The sequence below is a fragment of the Liolophura sinensis genome, chromosome 1, assembly GCF_032854445.1.
Source record: "Liolophura sinensis isolate JHLJ2023 chromosome 1, CUHK_Ljap_v2, whole genome shotgun sequence".
Lineage (NCBI taxonomy): Eukaryota > Metazoa > Mollusca > Polyplacophora > Chitonida > Chitonidae > Liolophura > Liolophura sinensis.
The window spans coordinates 77655043-77674418 of NC_088295.1; the positions used below are offsets into that span (position 1 = coordinate 77655043).

At 41.1% G+C, this 19376-nt stretch overlaps 1 protein-coding gene and 1 pseudogene across 1 annotated transcript; one reads left to right on the plus strand and one right to left on the minus strand.

Moving 5' to 3' along the window:
* Positions 1–622: 622 nt before the first annotated feature.
* Positions 623–8613, minus strand: LOC135461587 (arylsulfatase B-like). The gene is made up of 9 exons (XM_064738752.1): positions 8499–8613; positions 8258–8383; positions 7722–7878; positions 6275–6387; positions 5377–5493; positions 4612–4734; positions 3730–3862; positions 3259–3412; positions 623–1993 (listed from the first exon to the last, which is right to left on the minus strand). Exons 2-9 carry the CDS (start codon positions 8366–8368, stop codon positions 1291–1293), a joined length of 1611 nt encoding a protein of 536 aa, XP_064594822.1. The 5' UTR covers positions 8369–8383; positions 8499–8613; the 3' UTR covers positions 623–1290.
* A 1858-nt stretch (positions 8614–10471) lies between these two features.
* LOC135461569 (arylsulfatase B-like) lies at positions 10472–16994 on the plus strand (annotated as a pseudogene).
* The last annotated feature ends 2382 nt before the right edge of the window (positions 16995–19376 follow it).

Below are 19376 nucleotides of genomic sequence, written 5' to 3' on the forward strand. Positions count from 1 at the left end.
GCAGTGTCTAATGTATTATACCTCATTCGACCGTGCAGTGTATAACGTATGCTCTCAACTGTGTATGTTTCCATTCTAAAATTTACAATCAGATTAACCAGATAAGATATCTATCATATGATTCATACAGAGAATAAGGTGGATAAAGTTTAATCTGCGCTGACTGTAACGCTATAAACCAGCCGCCATGGGTGAAGGTGACACAGTTAAAATCAATATTAGGCTGTGTGCTGGTGACAACATAGGTATCGAGTGAACCGTGGTACAACCTTTGGTCATTCAGCTGACCCTAGCACGGCCTTTAACGCACAATAGAAACAGTGCATTGTACGGTATGCCTACTGTGCTTATATGCAGAAGTCCGATATATATATATATATATATATATATATATATATATATATATATATATATATATATATATATATATATATATATATATATATATGCCCCACACACATACATATATACATATATATACACATACACATGCCCCAAAGAAACATAAATGAGTTATGAGAATTTCACAAGGTCTATTTCACACTGAACAGACTATGTATTGTAACTATCATACATAATATATGCATTCATTTTTTGTGTTAAATTGCCAACTTCAGTGCTATTGTGTTAAAAGGATTCCAAATTACGGCAAATGCTGCACCACCATCTGCAATCAGACACTTTTAGCTAAATATAAAATAGGTGACTTCTATTACAGTTTTATTGCCATTGTAGTTTACGCTGGTATATATTCAAATCAAAATGTATCTTTGTATTTTTTGGCAAAATTTAAACAATTCACAACGGTGCATTGATCACTTATATGACAAATAATTGACAGTCTGCACAATGAGGTACTAATACATACCACGAGAAGACTGCTTGAATTTAATGCAATTTAATACGTTATTCATTAGCAACATGAACTGCAAACAACCATTTGACTCCGGTTACCTGTTAGGCGGCAGTCACAGTATGTGGCATTGACGTTAAATGTTATTGCTGTTTGGAATAAATGGAAATAAAACGTCATGGTACATAGAGCAAAGGGCTTGTGAAAGACGCGGAAGAACGTTTTTGTTATTGCAGATACGGTATTGTTTCCTGGTTTCCTGTATATATGCCATTCCTTCCAATAAAAATGAGTTCCAAACATTATACGTTTCACCCATTCCAGAGAATATTTGTTGTCCATGGGCAGTTGCTATAATACCAGAAAACAAGCTAGGGACTCCAGCTCTTCAATAAAATAGCATAACAACGGAAATACGTAATGAGAATTATTAAATGTTAGAAGGTCTGTTTGTCCATCCAGCAACTCCAGGCCCCGTCGTAGTACTTGGGATTGGCATTAGGATCGGTTGGTTTGTTTCGCGGTGGAACCGACGTTTTCCTATAGTCTTCGATTTTCTGAAGAAGCATCTCAACAAGGTTTGGATTTTGATCCGCGATGTTGTGGTATTCACAGGGATCAACGGGAATGTTGAATAAACAAGGAGCTTTCTTTGGCATGCAATTTGTTGAAAGGTTTGAAGGCTTTGGACCGCACTTTACGACGATAGGAATGTCTTCTGAGCTGAATGTGACAGGGTTGCTGTCCATTGCTTGAGGTTCAACAATGTCGCCACCAGAGGGCGTGTCGTCCCCAGGAGGCGTGCATCCATACCAGCCATCGTTACGCCCGTTGGATATGTCCCCCGTGACCAGTTTAAAGTCGCCAACGCGAATCGAGGAGAAGTTCTGGATGGGGTCGATGTTGTGAAGAATCTCCTTCCTGACGTCAGCCCCACGGGAGTTGAGAACGTCCCACATGTCATAGCCGTCTATTGTCGTCATTTCACTGGGGTCTCCGCCCGCCACCCTGTAGATCGTGGGCAGCCAGTCCGCCACGTGCATCATGTGACTGGAGACATAGCCTGTGTTCTGCAGAAGAGGGCTGTACACAAATCCAGTTCCTCGGACCCCTCCCTCCCACATGGTGTTCTTTAAACCTCTGACAATGGAAAACACACACAGCATGTTTGATAAAAGCTCCACGTTGGATATAGGAGCAGTTGCACTCAAAGCGCAGCTGAGATACACACATTTTGATTAACGACAATTTATAAACTACTCAATGATTTGGGTACTGATTCAATTTACTCGCCTCGAACATTTCTTGCGTTTTTCCGCGATCATTGAAAACTATTGACTCCTTATCTTTGCATGAATCCCTCCTGATATCTTACTATATTTGTATGGTTTCTTAGTTCTTTGGTGTTTTGAAAATTGGTCTTGCGATTCTAGATATTGATTTGGATGACGGCTGGTACATAAATGACTATTCCAACGCCTAGATGCACGTGGAGTTTATGTCCAAAATCATCATTCCAAACACCTTCTAACATCTTACCTACTGTACACTCTCGTCACTTTCAATACTACTACGACCGTGGTTGCTAGTGTACTACAAGAGGATCTGTTAAAGCGGACCGTGGTTGCTAATGTACTACACGAGGATCTGTTAAAGCGGACCGTGGTTGCTAGTGTACTACAAGAGGATCTGTTTAAGCGGACCGTGGTTGCTAGTGTATTACAAGAGGATCTGTTAAAGCGGACCGTGGCTGCCAATGTACTACAAGAGGATCTGTTAAAGCGGACCGTGGCTGCTAGTGTACTACAAGAGGATCTATTTAAGCGGACCGTGGTTGCTCGTGTTCTAGGCTAGAGATTTTTCTGAAGACCATGATATGATAGTCACACGAGGTATGGCTTGGAAAAGATACAGGTGTGGTGACTTAATATGGTAGCATAGTTAAATATGACAGTTTTAACTGAGAGAATAGTCACACGAGGCATGGTTACCTGCATCTTCTTGGAACAGATACAGGTGTGGTGACAACGTGACAGCATAGTTACTTATAACAGTTTTAACTGAGAGGATAGTCACACGGGGCATGGTTACCCGAGACAATATGCAGATACAGACTTGTGGGCCTAACCTTGGAGGCGGTTGCGTAAGGCAGCTTTACCGAGACAAACGATACAGGCACGTTGACTCAGATATCGATGGTTGCATGTTGCAGTTTTACCCAGTGTGACTACACGAGGCATGGTTACCTGTGACAAAAGATACAGGCTTGCTTGCCCAACGTGAGAGGATGGTTGTATATGACAGTTTTATCCAACACGTCAAAGGAGGCATGGTTACCCGTGACAAAAGATACAGGCACGGTGATTTAACTTGAGACAGCTGTAGTATGCGCGTGTCAGTGTTACCTGAGGGGATAGTTACAGGCAGCATTCCCGTCGTACCCATTGGCTGGTCCTCCATTGTCCGTGGTAAAAATTATAACAGAGTTTTCCATCATTCCAGTTTCTCGTAGCGCCCGAGTGACGTTACCCACGGAGTCGTCGAGAGCTGACACCATGCCTGATAATATTTAGAACATTTCGTATTAAATTTTACATTTAGTTAGAGAGAGCCAAGTACAACATACCGGGATAATATTACACTGAAAGGTACACCGCAAGTTTTGATACAAAACATTCTTTTTTTTATAATAAGATCATGCCTAGAAATCTGGGGGATAAATTATCTATAATATCAAAAGTTTATTTATTTATTTGCTTGGTGTTTTACGCCAATAATAGTAAAGCAATATTTCCTCAGTAGTAGACCGAACTACTACTATTTCCAAATAAATTACTGATTAGTACTACGCTCAGTTTTTTATATTTCAGTATTACCCGCAAAGACTCGTCTCTTTTCATTTTGGATATTCGGAAACCTGTTGACATATTTGGCCGGAGCTTCCACTGCCTTGTCTTTGCCACCATTTCCGGCATGGACCGCTTGGTGAGCCAAGTACAGAAACAGAGGCTGGGAAGAGAACAGCGCAAAATTAAAACACAGTACCGTACGTGGGAAGGTCTGGTAGTAACAGACGGATGGTCGTGGTTTTCTCCCTGGCTGTGTCTGGTTTCCTCCAATCATAATGTTGGTAGCCGTCACATAAGTAAAATATTCTTGAGTACGGCGTAAAACACCAATGAAATAAATAAATAAATAAATAAATAAATAAAAGAACACAATAAGCTGTGTATCTTTGCTGAAGAGGGTTTCTGTATATTACAGGAGTAAATAATTTATATCAAGGAGTAAATAATGTGGTTGTAGCACTGTAGTGAAGGTAGGGAGAATGAGTCGGTATTCACTTAATTGCTTAATTGAGATTTAACGCTGTGCATAAATACATTTCACTCAGATGACGGCGGTCAGAGTCTTATCGGTGGAGGAATTCAGTCAGATTCGGTCAGGTTTGTCAATATTAAATTACCGGCACGTAAATAACCCGCCCGCTGATGATTGTGTCATGATAAAGGAAGACTTAAGTTCAGTAGGAAACTGGGATAGATGAAGGTACCATACTACCGATAAAAGTAGTTAGATTTGCTTTTATACACATCGTGTTCTTCGTGGCATTGGGAGATAAGTGCTTGTAAATGAGAACAATTTCGTATTCATGGAATATTTCGACTGTGTGATAAAAAAAGGGTGAATTGTGACGCAGATAAATACTGATGACTACCTCTGAGGTATGATGAGAGAGGATAAAGACTGGTGATTACCTCAGAGGTATTGTGAGAGCGGATGATGTTCTCAGCAGCAGACGAGAAGAGTTCCGTACTGTAGCTTCCGTTCTCATTCCGCACCACGTTCATATCCTGACGGAAGTCCAAACCTGAGTACATCTAAAATCAGGAAAATAACACATTATACTTGTCACGTGTAAGTGTATCGTAGTTCTGCATAGTCGTTCATTAGTTGAATTCTGTCTTCCGAAATCATAACAATTTTCAGCATGGTGCGCTTACAATTCGACAATTACACACAATACGACAAGACTTTCTTCACACGACATTGTAGGGTTAATCAGCGATATCAACATCGACAATACTTTTAACAGTAGGCCTATGGTATATAAAGGCCTTTGTTCGTGTGATAGGCCTAGTTTTTGTTTCTAATTGTAATTTAATTTTTTCTTTAATCCTCTGTACAACACCATATTGCCACAACACTAACTAGGCTCCACAAACTACTGTTCCTTTCTTTCTTGTGTCTTTGCTCTGTACGTTTTATTATCCCTCCCTGTTTTCAGTTCATTACAATGGAGACACTGTCAGGCAAATTAAAATATCGATCGTTATCAGTTATTTTGTTTCATTCCCCTTTGACACACCTCCTTAACTGCTTCACTCGATCGTTCACACATATCTTTGAGAAAAGTTCATCAGAATTTTCCCCCATACCCGTTTCAAACGTCAGAACGACCTCACCGAGTCATAAATGAAAAGATTTCATTACCTAAGGACAGACAAATAACATCGTGATGCACATACCACTTCTGCCACGTGATCGAAGTAGTCCTCCTTTCCCAGCCAGTATCCGAAGTGGCTTTTGAAGCCTCGATATGTGGGAGTGTATTCTTTTTGGAAGAATCCAAGATGCCACTGCCGAGAGAAAACAAAACTGTCACCGAATAAAGTAGTTATTCATGGTTAAAGAAATCCGCTTTAACAACCCTAATGTGTTTTTCCTCCACACGCCCCTCACCCCGCCCCCATTTTTCCAATCCATGAATAGGCGTAGGCGATCTAATCCAGAATAGAACAAAGTACTTTTCTCCGATTATCTAGTCCTTACACAAACTTTATCAAAATAGCAAAATATATTTTCCCGTTTCCCCACTTTGTCCACTTTTGATCCTAGTCCAAAATAAAATCACTTCCTTTTCCCCATTTCTCAGGTATGTGCACCTTCGATACTAATCGATAATAGCATAACTTACTTTTCCACAGTTTGTGCACCTTTAAAGTTCGAATCCATAATTAAAGATCTTACTTCTTCACACATTCCGGGGCCTCCGTGGCTCAGCTGGTTAGCGCACTAGGACAGCATAATGACCCAGGAGTCTCTCACCAATGCGGTCGCTGTGAGTTCAAGTCCAACTCATGTTGGCTTCCTGTCTGGCCGTAAGTGGGAAGGTCTGTCAGCAACCTGCGGATGGTTGTGGGTTTCCCCTGGGCTCTGCCCGGGTTCCTCCCAAAATAAGGCTGGCCGCCGTCGTATAAGTGAAATATTCTTGAGCACGGCGTAAAACACCAATCAAATAAATAAATAATAAATACTTCACACATTTTATCCTAGTCCAGCTTATTAACTTACTTTCCCCTAGTTCCTCGTTCCGTGCACCTTCGCTCTAAACCCAGAGTAGTCTATTGTACAACTTACTTTTCCTACAATATGAGATGAATATCCTAACTTGTTCAAATACTGTGGCATGATTGTCTCGTCCAATGACAATCCATACGGTTCAGGTGCCAGTATTACCGAATGCTGTAAACCTGTAGATAGAGAATTAAAAGAGGAAATAACAAAATAAATCACAAACAGATGACACACATATTCTTGAGTCAAAAGTCAAAAAGCGCACTACACTGTCTGTTTATGTGTATTTGGTGTCTGTCTCTTCTGTAGGTTCTGGGTGTCTCACCTTTTGTATTTGGTGTCTGTCTCACCTGTATGTATTAGGTGTCTTTCTGACCTGTGTATTGGGTGTTTGTCTCACCCCAGTGCTATTTGGTGTCTTTCTCATCTGGGCGTATTAGGTGTTTCTCTGCCTGTGTGTATTGGGTGTCTGTCTCACATGTGTGTATTTGGTGTCTGTCTCTTCTGTATGTATTGGGTGTATCACCTTTGTGTATTGAGTGTCTGTCTCTTCTGTATTTATTGGGTGTCTCACTTTTGTGTATTGGGTGTCTGTCTCAACTGTATGTATTAGGTATCTTTTTCCCCTGTGTACTGGGTGTTTGTCTCACCCCTGTGTGTATTTGGTGTCTGTCTTATCTTGGTGTATTAGGTGTTTGTCTGCCTGTGTATTGGGTGTCTGTCTCACATGTGTGCATTGATTGTCTTTCTCACCTGTGCATTGGGTGTCTGTCTCACCCCTGAGTGTATTAGGTGTCTGTCTCATCTATGTGCATTGGGTCTCCGTCTCACCCCTTTGGGCATTAGGTGTCTTTCTCACCTGTGTGTATTGGGTATGTGTCTCACCTGTGTGTATTAGGTGTTTGTCTCACCTATTTGAATTAGGTGCCTGGTTGACCTGTGTGTACTGAGTGTCAGTCTTACCTATGTGTACTGGGTGTCTGTCTCATCTGTGTGTATTGGGTGTCTGTCTCACCTGTGTGTATTGTGTGTCTGTCTTACTTGTGTGTATTGAGTGTTTATTTCTTCTGTGTGTAATAGGTGTCTGTCTCACTTATGTGTATTGGGTGTTCATCTCTTCTGTGTGAATTGGCTGTTTATCTCACCCGTGTGTACTGGGTGTCTGTCTCGCCTGTGTGTATTGGGTGTCTGACTCACTCCTGTGTGTATTATGTGTTTGTCTAACCTGTGTGTATTGGGTATGTGTCTCACCTTTGTGTATTAAGTGTCTGTCTCACCTGTGTGAATTAGGTGCCTGTCTCATCTGGGTGAATTAGGTGTCTCCCTGTGTATAATGGGTGTGTGTCTCACCTGTGTGTATTGGGTGTCTGTCTCATCTGTGTGTACTGGGTGTCTGTCTCACCTGTGTGAATTCGGTGTCTGTCTCACCTGTGTGTATATTGGGTGTCTGTCTCACCTGTGTGTATATTGGGTGTCTGTTTCACCTGACTGTATTGGGTGTCTTTCTCACCTGTATGTATTGGGTGTCTCCCGGTCATTATGGTGCTTCGTGTAGGTGTACATATCGGCTGTACGTAATAGTTGTTGAGAATAATTCCGCTCCTGGCCAGCTCGTCAATGTTAGGTGTGGAGATTTCCGAGCCGTGAAAACTAACGTCATCCCAGCCCTGCAGAACAAATTACCAGGGTATCGATGGTTTTCCTTGCGACTGCGAACATGGTCAGCGTCATGTAACGGCTTATGCATAAAGATTAAAAACTCAGTTCATACTTCCAACATCAACGAAATAACTATATTTATCATTTATTTCAGGACGATAGTATTTATTTATTTATTTGATTGGTGTTTTACGCCGTACTCAAGAATATTTCACTTATACGACAGCGCCCAGCATTATGGTGGGAGGAAACCGGGCACAGCCCGGGGGAAAATCACGACCATCCGCAGGTTGCTGGCAGACAGGACGATAATAAAACTGAACTCTAATGTACATTTCTTGTTTATTAGTTAGAAAGATTACATAAATCAAGTTACATTAAACTTACCAGATCATCGGCCACAATGAGAATTATGTTCGGCCGACTGCAAAATCCCACAGTTGTGAATGAGCACAGCAGCAATAGCCAAATTACCCTTGTAACCATTTCGATCGTCATTTAAAGGGCGGGTAACTGGAACAAAATCAGGACATAAATGCAGACTGTGCAAAGAAGTTAGGCTAAAACATGCTGGATATGGCATGAGGAAAACGACTGGTCAAGGAAGTACATTATGTACCGTACATACTTTCTCTGTGATAACTCAGGCCGCTTTCAGAGCTGAAGTGTGCCGTATAAGGACGCTGTATAAAACTTCTAAACTGCGTGTTCGAACTGGCTGGTACGGAGTGGAGGTGTTAACGGTTCCCAAATCTACATTCACTACAGCAATAATCATATCAGCTCTACAAAATCTGTGCTACGAATGTTTTTAAATGTATTGTATGGGTCGTGTTGCCCTCATGTGACTAAGTTGGCAAAAGTAACAGGGTCACGTGCATGTTCAGATCAATAGTAATTTAATGAACAAGTCGCAGGTGTTCAAAGGGGACCTACTAGGTTTCAAAGTGGCGTACCGTATCAGCTTATACTATATATATATAAATATCATTGTGAAAAATAGCTGTTGCTCCCGTTACAGTGAGTTAAATCGACCCACTTCTACCAGCGCACATGTGCAGGTGCTGAGCGCAGACCGGGGTAGAGCCAAGTTACTCCGTCAGCTTCAGTAGGACGGTCTAAAAGACGGCCTATAAAGTTACCTACACGGCCTATGGACGGCCTGCAGACGGCCTGTCAGTTTTGGGTATAGGGCTAACTACATGTTTCTGTACGCAGGCAGTGTGGATATCATACTTCGTTGTAAGTACTAAAATATAGTCTGCTGGCCTACATTTATATAATGTATATCCTCACACGCAGACGTGCACTTAGCCAGACACACACTATAGCTCAGGTGTGCCGATATGAAAGGCGAGGAGACCTAAAGATTGAAAGCTAGCGAACTTGGGCAGACCCACTTCAGTGGTCGACATGCCCATACTCAAAATGAGGCAACACAGCGGGTTTTGGTTGGCAGCATAAGGCGTAAATGATGGATAGGTAGCGCAAGACATGGCTTTGTCGCAACCAGGCGTTATTATTGAACGGTAGGCCCTTACATTTTCTCTGCAATGTTTACCCATGGAGGTATATTTATGTCCAAGCAGGGAGGTATATCTGTTGAACCAAGCCACCGTGGTTTAACAACTAAGCTACTTTCCCAATTTCGACAGCTTTTACTCAGTAGGGCCTACTGGTAGCTTTCGGGAATCACCATACCAATGAGGAGAGTAGCAGTAATGTTGGCCTACATCGCATGTAGAGCATATTAATTTCCCCATTGCGACGAGACGCATACACATTCTACACCTCAGCTGTATACGCCTCACATGACACAACAGGGTGTTTGACATTAGCGTTAGTCGAGTAAACAGTGCTCACTGTGTTGTACGTTGGCCCGACGGTTGTTGTATTGTTTGGTGTGCAGGTTATCTCCCTTCAATTGTGGAGCCGTATCTATAGTCTGTGCCATTGATAGATGGTTAGGTCCTGTTACAAGTCACCTAAAAGTTATGTTATGTAGAAAGAAAGCTAATATTTCAAATTTTACCACGTGCCATTGATAGATGGTTAGGTCCCGTTACAAGTCACCTAAAAGTTATGTTATGTAGAAAGAAAGCTAATTTTACCACGTACCTCATATTATGTTGGAAGTCTGTTGGCCGAATGATCTAAACTGTTTACATACTGGCGATTAAGTTCATGCATTTGAGGTCGCTGGCTCGAACCCAGGGCTGTACGTGGGAAGGTCGACCAGCAACCCAGGGTAGCCTCAACCAGTTTCCAGTACTCTTTTCTGTGCCAAGAAAGTGTAAGCTCGAATAACGTTGGTACTGTTACCACAATAATTTTTCAAATCACATCCATAAATACCATATATCAGTTATATAAGCTGTGTCATTTCTGATAATTAGAGCGCTATGCGCGTTTGTCGGGAAGTTTATCTACTCTAAATAAAAAATCTGTTAAATTTAACAGAAATTCTGTTTTCTCAGTGATGCTAGAATGCATTCTGTTAAATGTGGCACAAATACTCTATTAATTCAACATAAGGGCTCAACAGGATGATATGTTAAATATGAAACAGTATTACGTTATAATAACAGAATACATTCTGGCATCACTCAGACAACAGACTTTCTGTTAAAATTAACACATTATTTTTTTGAGTGTACCTGTGTCCATGTTCTATAGCTGTCGTGACTTTTGACATGACTCGCTGGGGATTCGGGATCGTTGAAGTAATGATTTCATGACGTGTTCAAGGTTTTGGAGATGAATTGAGGCTGTTGACGCGCAGAAGCTGATTGGGGGTATTATGGGGTCACGTGACGTACCGGTAGTCATCTTCTTCATCTTGCTACACGTAGTCTGTGGGAGCAGACCAAATATCGTCATTATTGTCGCCGATGATTTGGTAAGTAGAACCTCCACAGATGCAAAACCCGATTGCTGTTTTTTGTGTCGCCCTTTTGAATGTGTGTTCATTATTTCCTCAGGGTTACGGAATGGTAATCTGTAGTGATGTTATTTTAAATCAATAAAAAGTTATGCTTTTCATTTATGAAGTAATAATCATACCACTGCTCCCTACATTTATATGGTGATTGGTCAAGTATTTATTTCATAAACCATTTCTCCTCGCGTAAAATATGGTGATTGGTCAAGTATTTATTTCATAAACCGTTTCCCCTCGCGTAAAATACATGGGAAATTTTTCCGACAAATTTATTTATTTATTTTATTACATAATGTTTTTACGCCGTACTCAAGAATATTTCACTTACATTTTCACTTTGCCGAGAGGAAACCAAGCACAGCCCAGAGAAACCACATTACCATCCGCAGGTTGCAAACCGAGGAGTTTTTTTCACGTATTAAAACGCCTCCTAGCGGAAGCAAGAGCGGAAAGCAAACATAGATCCTCATCGTCACTTATTTGATTGGCGTAAGAATGAATAACGCAACTATGCAACCCTATCATGGCGATTATGCCATTGGTGTTTTATGCCTTTAATACTAAGTTATACCATCTATATGAATTCGGCCAGGAGGAAAGAGGAAACCGTGCAGTACCCAGAGGAAAACACTGAGCCTGGTTATGCTTACCTGCATAGGTGTTCGATAGCCTTCACATGTCTTTTTAATGCTCTTGTAAAGCCTAATGTAAAATCTAAAGTAAAACCGTATCCCGCAGAGGTCACGTCGGCCTTAGGGTACGTGTATTAAGCCTGCTGACGTGTTTTTTTTTATTACAGGGGTGGGATGACGTCGGATTCCATGGCTCTGAAATAAAAACGCCAAACCTGGACTACCTGGCTCAGAATGGAATCGTTCTCACTGATTACTACGTGAACCCAGTGTGCACTCCGACACGGAGTGCCATATTGACAGGCCGCTATCCTATACATACAGGTAATAGTAGTCACTTGCCAAAGGTCGGTGGCTTTTCCCGTGCACTCCAGTTTCATTCACCCATAATACTGACCGCCATTGTATATGCGTGGAAATTTCTTGAGCAGCAAAAACAATCAAATAAATTTTAAAAAATACAGAAATACATATTGTTTTCAACTTGCCGAAGTCAGTATTAAATGGCATCGGATACAACATAACTATGTATAGATATATAGTAAAAGCTGACGTCAGGTACTGTCAGATCTTACATGGTAATGATTCATACGTTTGAAATTAAAGTAAACTCTTTTCTTGACGACGAGATTTACCTTTACGACAATACTAACGGCTAAAAGTACGTTTAACCGCTTATTTACGTCAAGGCATATAAAGTGTATTTATGTAAACCCGCCTTAAAATGTCGTCCCCCAAATGTATACATTCTATATTCCAGGTTTGCAAACTGAGGTAATATTTGGTCCCGAACCGTACGGACTAGGATTAAACGAAACCCTGTTACCACAGTATCTGAAAAAGCTCGGATATACCACCCACGCTGTTGGGAAGGTTTGTGGGTTTCCTACTGATCAATACATAGACGACATCATTGTTTTCAGTGTGTTATGCCAATCAAATTGCTAACACGAACTCTTGTCTTTTGGGTATCACAAAAAGACGCACGGTTTTTACATATAACTCTAACATGCAAGCTATTTTACGTTTTCTACAAAATCGCAACCATCGCAGGGTAGTTTTTGTTTACTGTGTTACTTTTGTGTATAGTCGAAGAAAATTCGACCACCAAGATTCGAGTTGCTTAAAACATAACAGCTTTGAGACTTATATGACGCTTGCGTTATTGTTTTTTTCTTGCTATGTTAATTTGGCGCCAGTTTGTGAATGGGGTTTCTACTAAGTTGATAAAATGAGCACTGTTCACATTCTTTACATTCTTAATTGCACAAGTACTACTGTTATAAAGTCACCCTCATGGTATCAGTCTGTACTAGCACGCAATTTTGATGGCTCATTGATGTCAAAATGTAGATAATTTAGTTGGGCAGCATGGAGATGTTGTCGAATTTATATGTTAATTCACCAAACCGATATACATTGGATAGGGATAAAACCAAATTAGCTGGAAACCTTTATCATATTGTGTTTCAGTGGCATCTGGGATTTTTCAAGAAGGAATACACGCCTACATTTCGAGGTTTTGATTCTCACTACGGATATTGGACTAGCCACGAAGACTATTTTGATCACCACTCTTTAGAGGTAAAACTTTAGACCTCAGCCAACTGTACAGTTATATACACTATACACGATTCCACGCCTCCTAAAATAGGTTTACTATTATTTGAATGATGTTTTACGCCGTACTAAAGAATATATTCACGTTTATACGATGGTGGAATTATGGTGGAAGGAAACTGGGCAAAACCCCGGGGAAAACCAGCGACCACCCCACAAGTTGCTTTTCCTGTGTATGGAATTAGCAGGTCCTTCCTTTTCCTTTTTAAAGTCTATGTTCTCTACAGGTGTATTTTGGGCTGGATTTCCGCCGTAACCTCGATGTGGTGTCCAATGAGACCGGGTTGTACAGTACGGAACTATTCACCGCTGAAGCCGTGTCCAAGATTGAAAACCACAACAAAAGCCAGGTTGGTGATTCTGCACGTTGAGATTTGTTAAATACATTTGCTTTGTGAAATAGTCATTTATGTTTTATTTCCTTTCGAAGTTTCTTTAGGCAGTAAAAAGCAGTGTACAACACTGGTGTTGTCATACCGGTACCAAAGTCATTTACCCAGCACTCGGTTCCTGCAATCGCCAGAAAGTCGGACGCAGCAGATGATGCACTCATATCAGTCGCGAAAACATTACTGTCATCGGAAAGGTGTATTTAAACTGGACTGTATGCTTGTCAGGAACGTAATCTACAAACTTGTCGACGGAGTTGGATTTTTTGCCCAGCCTGGCCTTGGGCCAAGCTCAAATCCATTGAAATTTGGTGGTGACCCAGGAATTGGTTAAACTATTCTTCACCATTGCGAGATATCACACCAATGAACAGTATTGTTCCTTTGTTTTTAGAGGGGACTTTGTACATTTAGCTCTAGCAGGGGTTTTTGCTCTTGAGGAGCCTTCTAGCTTTTATGAAATGTTTCAGTTTTATGATAATGACCTTCACTATTCTACGCCCAATCAAACATTTGTACAGACGTACCAATGCATGGTCCAACTGCATGATGAAAGATTTCATGTTGTTTCAATGGTCTTTTACCGACCTACAATAGACTGGAGATTCTGGCGTTCGCCTGATTGATACCGAGTGGAATCAAGTCAGAGAACATTAAAACACACATGTAGTGTGTCATGTCTGTTATGTTAGTTTTTTCTAGTAAGTTAGATAATTGTATTTACAATTTAATTTTGAACTACTTTGCGCTGAGTTAAAGTGTTGCCCTTGGAACTACAATGTCTTTTCAAAGCTGTACTATCTGTAATTCTGGTATTCACGTCCAGCCATTCTTCCTCTACCTGGCCCACCAAGCTGTCCATGCTGGTAACCCGAGTTTGGCCTCGCTAGAAGCTCCTGAACGCTATGTCAGTCGATTCTCCTACATCAAAAACCCAAAACGACGTATTTTTGCCGGTAAGACTTTTCTCTGATATCCGAGGTAATCAAGACGTAGATACCGATATTAGCAGGCTGATATATCTGCGATATATCTCCAGTAACATTCAAAATACATGTTTTTGCGTAATCGTTAATTTATTTGAGAAATTATTTATTTGTGGGCCGTTTTATTTTGGCTGCTACCCAAAAATATTTCCTATACAATGTACAAAGGCGAAGAATTAAAAAGCGCTGCCGTCAATGGTAGTCGTCAGCAGGGGGGAGTGACGCTTCAAATAACTTTCTCAGCGAGAGCCCCTTGTTGGGCAGGGTATCAGATCGACAGGATGAACGTCACATCTTCGTTTTATTAATGACTCCTTCGAATGTATGTAAGGTTTAATGCTTCTCCTGACATTTCACATGCGACTGATGGAAAGATTAGCAGAAGATCACTCACCTGCTTTTCTCCGTTACTTCTCAGGTATGGTGTCGGCTTTGGACGAGGGTGTGGGAAATGTCACCAGAGCTTTGAAAACAGAACGGGTATGCTGGAGAACACCATCATCGTTTTCACCACGGATAACGGGGGACCAGTCAACGGTTACGACAATAACGCTGCATGTAACTGGCCTCTCAGGTACGTGCGTTAGCAATGATATATTATTATTTACAATCACAACAAAAACCTCACTGGACTAGTTTTATTCTGGTACACTTCTTTGGGATACTGTAATTTGTCTGTAGCTTGGTGCTACTGTTAAACTTAGTAAATTCATGACGTTTCCAAAACCATAATCTTTGAAAAACCATTGTTGCGGGTGAAATATGGGCTAAATGTTGGTGAGTACCGTATTATACTCCAGTGAAATAAATGAAGAAAACAGACCATTATGTGTGGGTAGTCGGGATTTAAGCATACAGAATTCTGCATTCATACAGCGTGGTTCTTGTCAAAATGTTGGTATTATAGAAAGGGAAGCGACAGGAGTCTCTCGGGAGATGGTTTTCTGATGTTAAATGTCAGGAAAAAATATCCTCTTTCCACCTAAATAAACAACTTCATGTCGAGGATAATCTCTGTTCTCAATCTGCCTCAGACGTTGCAATAAACCGGACGTAAATTAGGTACAGTCCTTCATCCGTCCATCCGGGATATAAAACAGGAAAGGAGAGCTACAGTACTGGATCTCTCGACATAAGTGTGTTGTAATTTATAGCTTTGAACATCCAAGAAATGTTCGCAAGAAGAAAAAGAAACATTGAGCTAAATAGGCGAAATGTTGATTTTTGCCAATTTGTAAAGTTTAAAGTACTATCATATTTTATATATAGGCACATTCAGATTACTTTGCCAGAAAAGATCTTGCCTGAAAGCTATATTTGTCATTATTCATGGTGAAATCTTACTCAAGCCCTGTCTCGCCTGGGTTAAATTCGGTTAAATTCTAGTCACATGACTAAAGAGTGTGTTTATGATTGACTCTTACTTTGCTGTAAATGTGTGTGGTGGTTTGGGTCAAATGTTGTTTTCAAAATTTCCCTTGACATTTATTGACGTGGAACGTCAATATTGGTTGACGACTGATATACAAATGTCTGTTTCGAAGCATATAGCAATAAACCTGACACAAACATGCTGAGAAAGGATGGTGATTCCCAATGCAAACATTAAACTAACAGACGTAATTGGCTTTGTTTCAGAGGTGGAAAACACACTGTATGGGAGGGCGGTGTCCGTGGCACCAGCTTCGTGTACAGCCCCCTCCTACAGCGTAAAGGTGTGGTATATGACCAGCTGATGCATGCCACAGACTGGGTGCCTACTCTCTACACGGCCGCTAGGGGCCAGCCAGAGGCTCTGAGTGAGAACTTGGATGGGGTAGATATGTGGAGAGCCCTCAACACCGAGGAGCCGGGCAAACGCCAAGAGGTTCTGATTAATATAGATCCTGTAGGGAAGAACTCTGCCATTAGGGTTGGCGATTATAAAGTGGTAATGGGGGACGTTTCTCATGGCAGATACGACAGTTGGTATCCGCCACTCAGTGCGCAGGACGCCCAAGATGACTCTTTTACAGATGAAGTCTCTGTAGGCAGACAGAAGTATGGATATGCTAATGGTCAGCCTTATTCTGTCAAATGTGGGGAAAAGCCATTCAATGCCTCAACAAACTGTGACCCCATTCGCTCGCCGTGTTTATACCACGTCCGATCAGATCCATGCGAGTACAACAACATTGCTGCCAGTAATCCTCATCAGTTACAGATCGTCTTGGATCGTCTGTCAGTGTACAGGAAGAGCATGGTTCCTCCCAGGAATAAACCAAACGACCCTCGAGCAGACCCAGTAAAACATGGAGGGGTGTGGAGGCCGTGGGAATAAGTATGTGAATACGTGCCGTCTTGAAAAGTTTCAGGTTTTTGGATGATGAGTCACAAGCAAGAAAGCAATAACCATGGCATTTGCTTATGAATTAAATACATTCCAGATAAATTCCTTAGTTTTAGGAAGTAGGCAAAATTGTACATCAAGTCAGAGCAAAAACGCCTGTGTATTAACATTGTTTACCCGCTTTAGACTGTATCTGTCTCTAGGAATGTGTCATTAAATGTATATTTTGGAACAAAGATTGGCTTTTTAATTATTTCATCATTTTATCACTTGTTGGTCACTGACAGGAATTAATAAAGGGACCATAATAAATTGAAAGCAATATCATACCTTCAACAAGGCAACAACACAAGGACATCAGCACAATGTATAGTCACCCGGTGTATCAGGTTTTTGGATGATGAGTCACAAGCAAGAAAGCAATAACCATGGCATTTGCTTATGAATTAAATACATTCCAGATAAATTCCTTAGTTTTAGGAAGTAGGCAAAATTGTACATCAAGTCAGAGCAAAAACGCCTGTGTATTAACATTGTTTACCCGCTTTAGACTGTATCTGTCTCTAGGAATGTGTCATTAAATGTATATTTTGGAACAAAGATTGGCTTTTTAATTATTTCATCATTTTATCACTTGTTGGTCACTGACAGGAATTAATAAAGGGACCATAATAAATTGAAAGCAATATCATACCTTCAACAAGGCAACAACACAAGGACATCAGCACAATGTATAGTCACCCGGTGTATCTCTTCGTATCAGTATATGCCTTTAAATGTAAAACACTACCCTATGGAGAGTAAAACGATTGCGGGGACAACATCCACTAAGATGTACGGAATTCTGGACACAATTAATAGTTACGATATCCCGGGTGATTTGACGGAATTAAATTTTACGATACCGCGAGTGTTTGAACGGAAAGAATTGCTACGATACCCCGGGTGTTGGGACGGAATTAAATGTTATGATACCCCGAGTGTTGGGGCGGAATTAAATGTTACGAAACCCTGGGTGTTGGGACTGAATTAAATGTTATGATACCCCGGGTGTTGGGACGGAATTAAATGTTACGAAACCCTGGGTGTTGGGACGGAATTAAATGTTATGATACCCCGGGTGTTGGGACGGAATTAAATGTTACGAAACCCTGGGTGTTGGGACGGAATTAAATGTTATGATACCCCGGGTGTTGGAACGGAATTAAATGTTATGATACCCCGGGTGTTGGGACGGAATTAAATGTTACGATACCCCGGGTGTTGGGACGGAATTAAATGTTATGATACCCTGGGTGTTGGGGCGGATTTAAATGTTATGATACCCTGGGTGTTGGGACGGAATTAAATGTTATGATACCCCGGGTGTTGGGACGGAATTAAATGTTATGATACCCCGGGTGTTGGGACGGAATTAAATGTTACAATACCCCGGGTGTTGGGGCGGAATTAAATGTTATGATACCCTGGGTGTTGGGGCGGAATTAAATGTTACAATACCCCGGGTGTTGGGGTGGAATGAATTGCTACGATACTATGGGTGTTTAGACGGAATTAAATGTTACGAAACCCTGGGTGTTGGGACGGAATTAAATGTTACGATACCCTGGGTGTTTGGGCGGAATTAAATGTTACGATACCCCGGGTGTTGGGACGGAATTAAATGTTACGATACTCCGGGTGTTTGGACGGAGTTATTTTTTACAATACCCCTGGTGTTTAGATGCAGTTAAGGCGATGGCACATCGGGTGTCCGGACAAACCTATAAATGGGATATTCCGGGTGTTTTCAGCTAATTATGATCAGGGTAAAACAGATGTTTGGAGGTAATTTGCTTTATATGCACGTATAGCGGGTATTTGGAGGGATTTATGGTTAGGTTGCGTTGCACTGGATGTTTAAGTGGCACATACGGTAGCTAGTTTGGTTGTGGTATATTCGAGGGTCTGGACAGATTACATGTTAGGATATAGCGGGTATTTGGGGGTAACTAGTGTTTTAGACGTTGAAGTTGATTAAGGTTAAAATAAAACAAGAGTTTAGAAGAAGTTATTTGTTATAGCGCGCCCTATATTCGCACAGAATTATGTTTAAGTAATGTATTTACAATGCATATGGACCCAATTATGGTTACAACACATACAGTGTTTGGACGCAACTACGGTCAGAATGGGTGATCAAGCAAATGTTGATACATTTCCCTGATTGGTTTGACGGGATAATGATAAGATAGACAGTTTGTTCGTAGGTAATTATGGTTGGGAGTGTTGGACAGGATTATATTTTGGCTACAGTGCTAGGTTTGAAAGAATTACACTCAAATACACAGTGGAGGTAATTGCGGTTAGGATACACAAGATTTTTGAACGTAATTATTGTTAGAACACACTGAGGGCTTGAGAGTAATTATGTTAGGACACACTGAGGGCTTGGGAGTAATTATGTTAGAACACACTAATTATGATCAGGATGCAACTACGAACATTGCCCATGGCGTTGTGTAGTGTGGTGTCGAGGTGTCTAAGTGTCTCCCTTTCATATCATCACTTCCACATCGAAGGACACGTTTTTCTTTTTATTATCTATTTTGTTGACTGGAGGTTTACGC

Bases quoted from the DNA above. Each gene is read 5' to 3' on its own strand.
- LOC135461587 (XM_064738752.1), bottom strand. From the start codon at position 8,368: ATGACGATCGAAATGGTTACAAGGGTAATTTGGCTATTGCTGCTGTGC. The intron at 7,879-8,257 runs GTAAGTTTAATG...TTTGTTCTGCAG, and splicing joins TCATTGTGGCCGATGATCTG to GGCTGGGATGACGTTAGTTT. The intron at 3,863-4,611 runs GTAATCACCAGT...TTCTCTTCCCAG, and splicing joins GCTCTCACAATACCTCTGAG to CCTCTGTTTCTGTACTTGGC.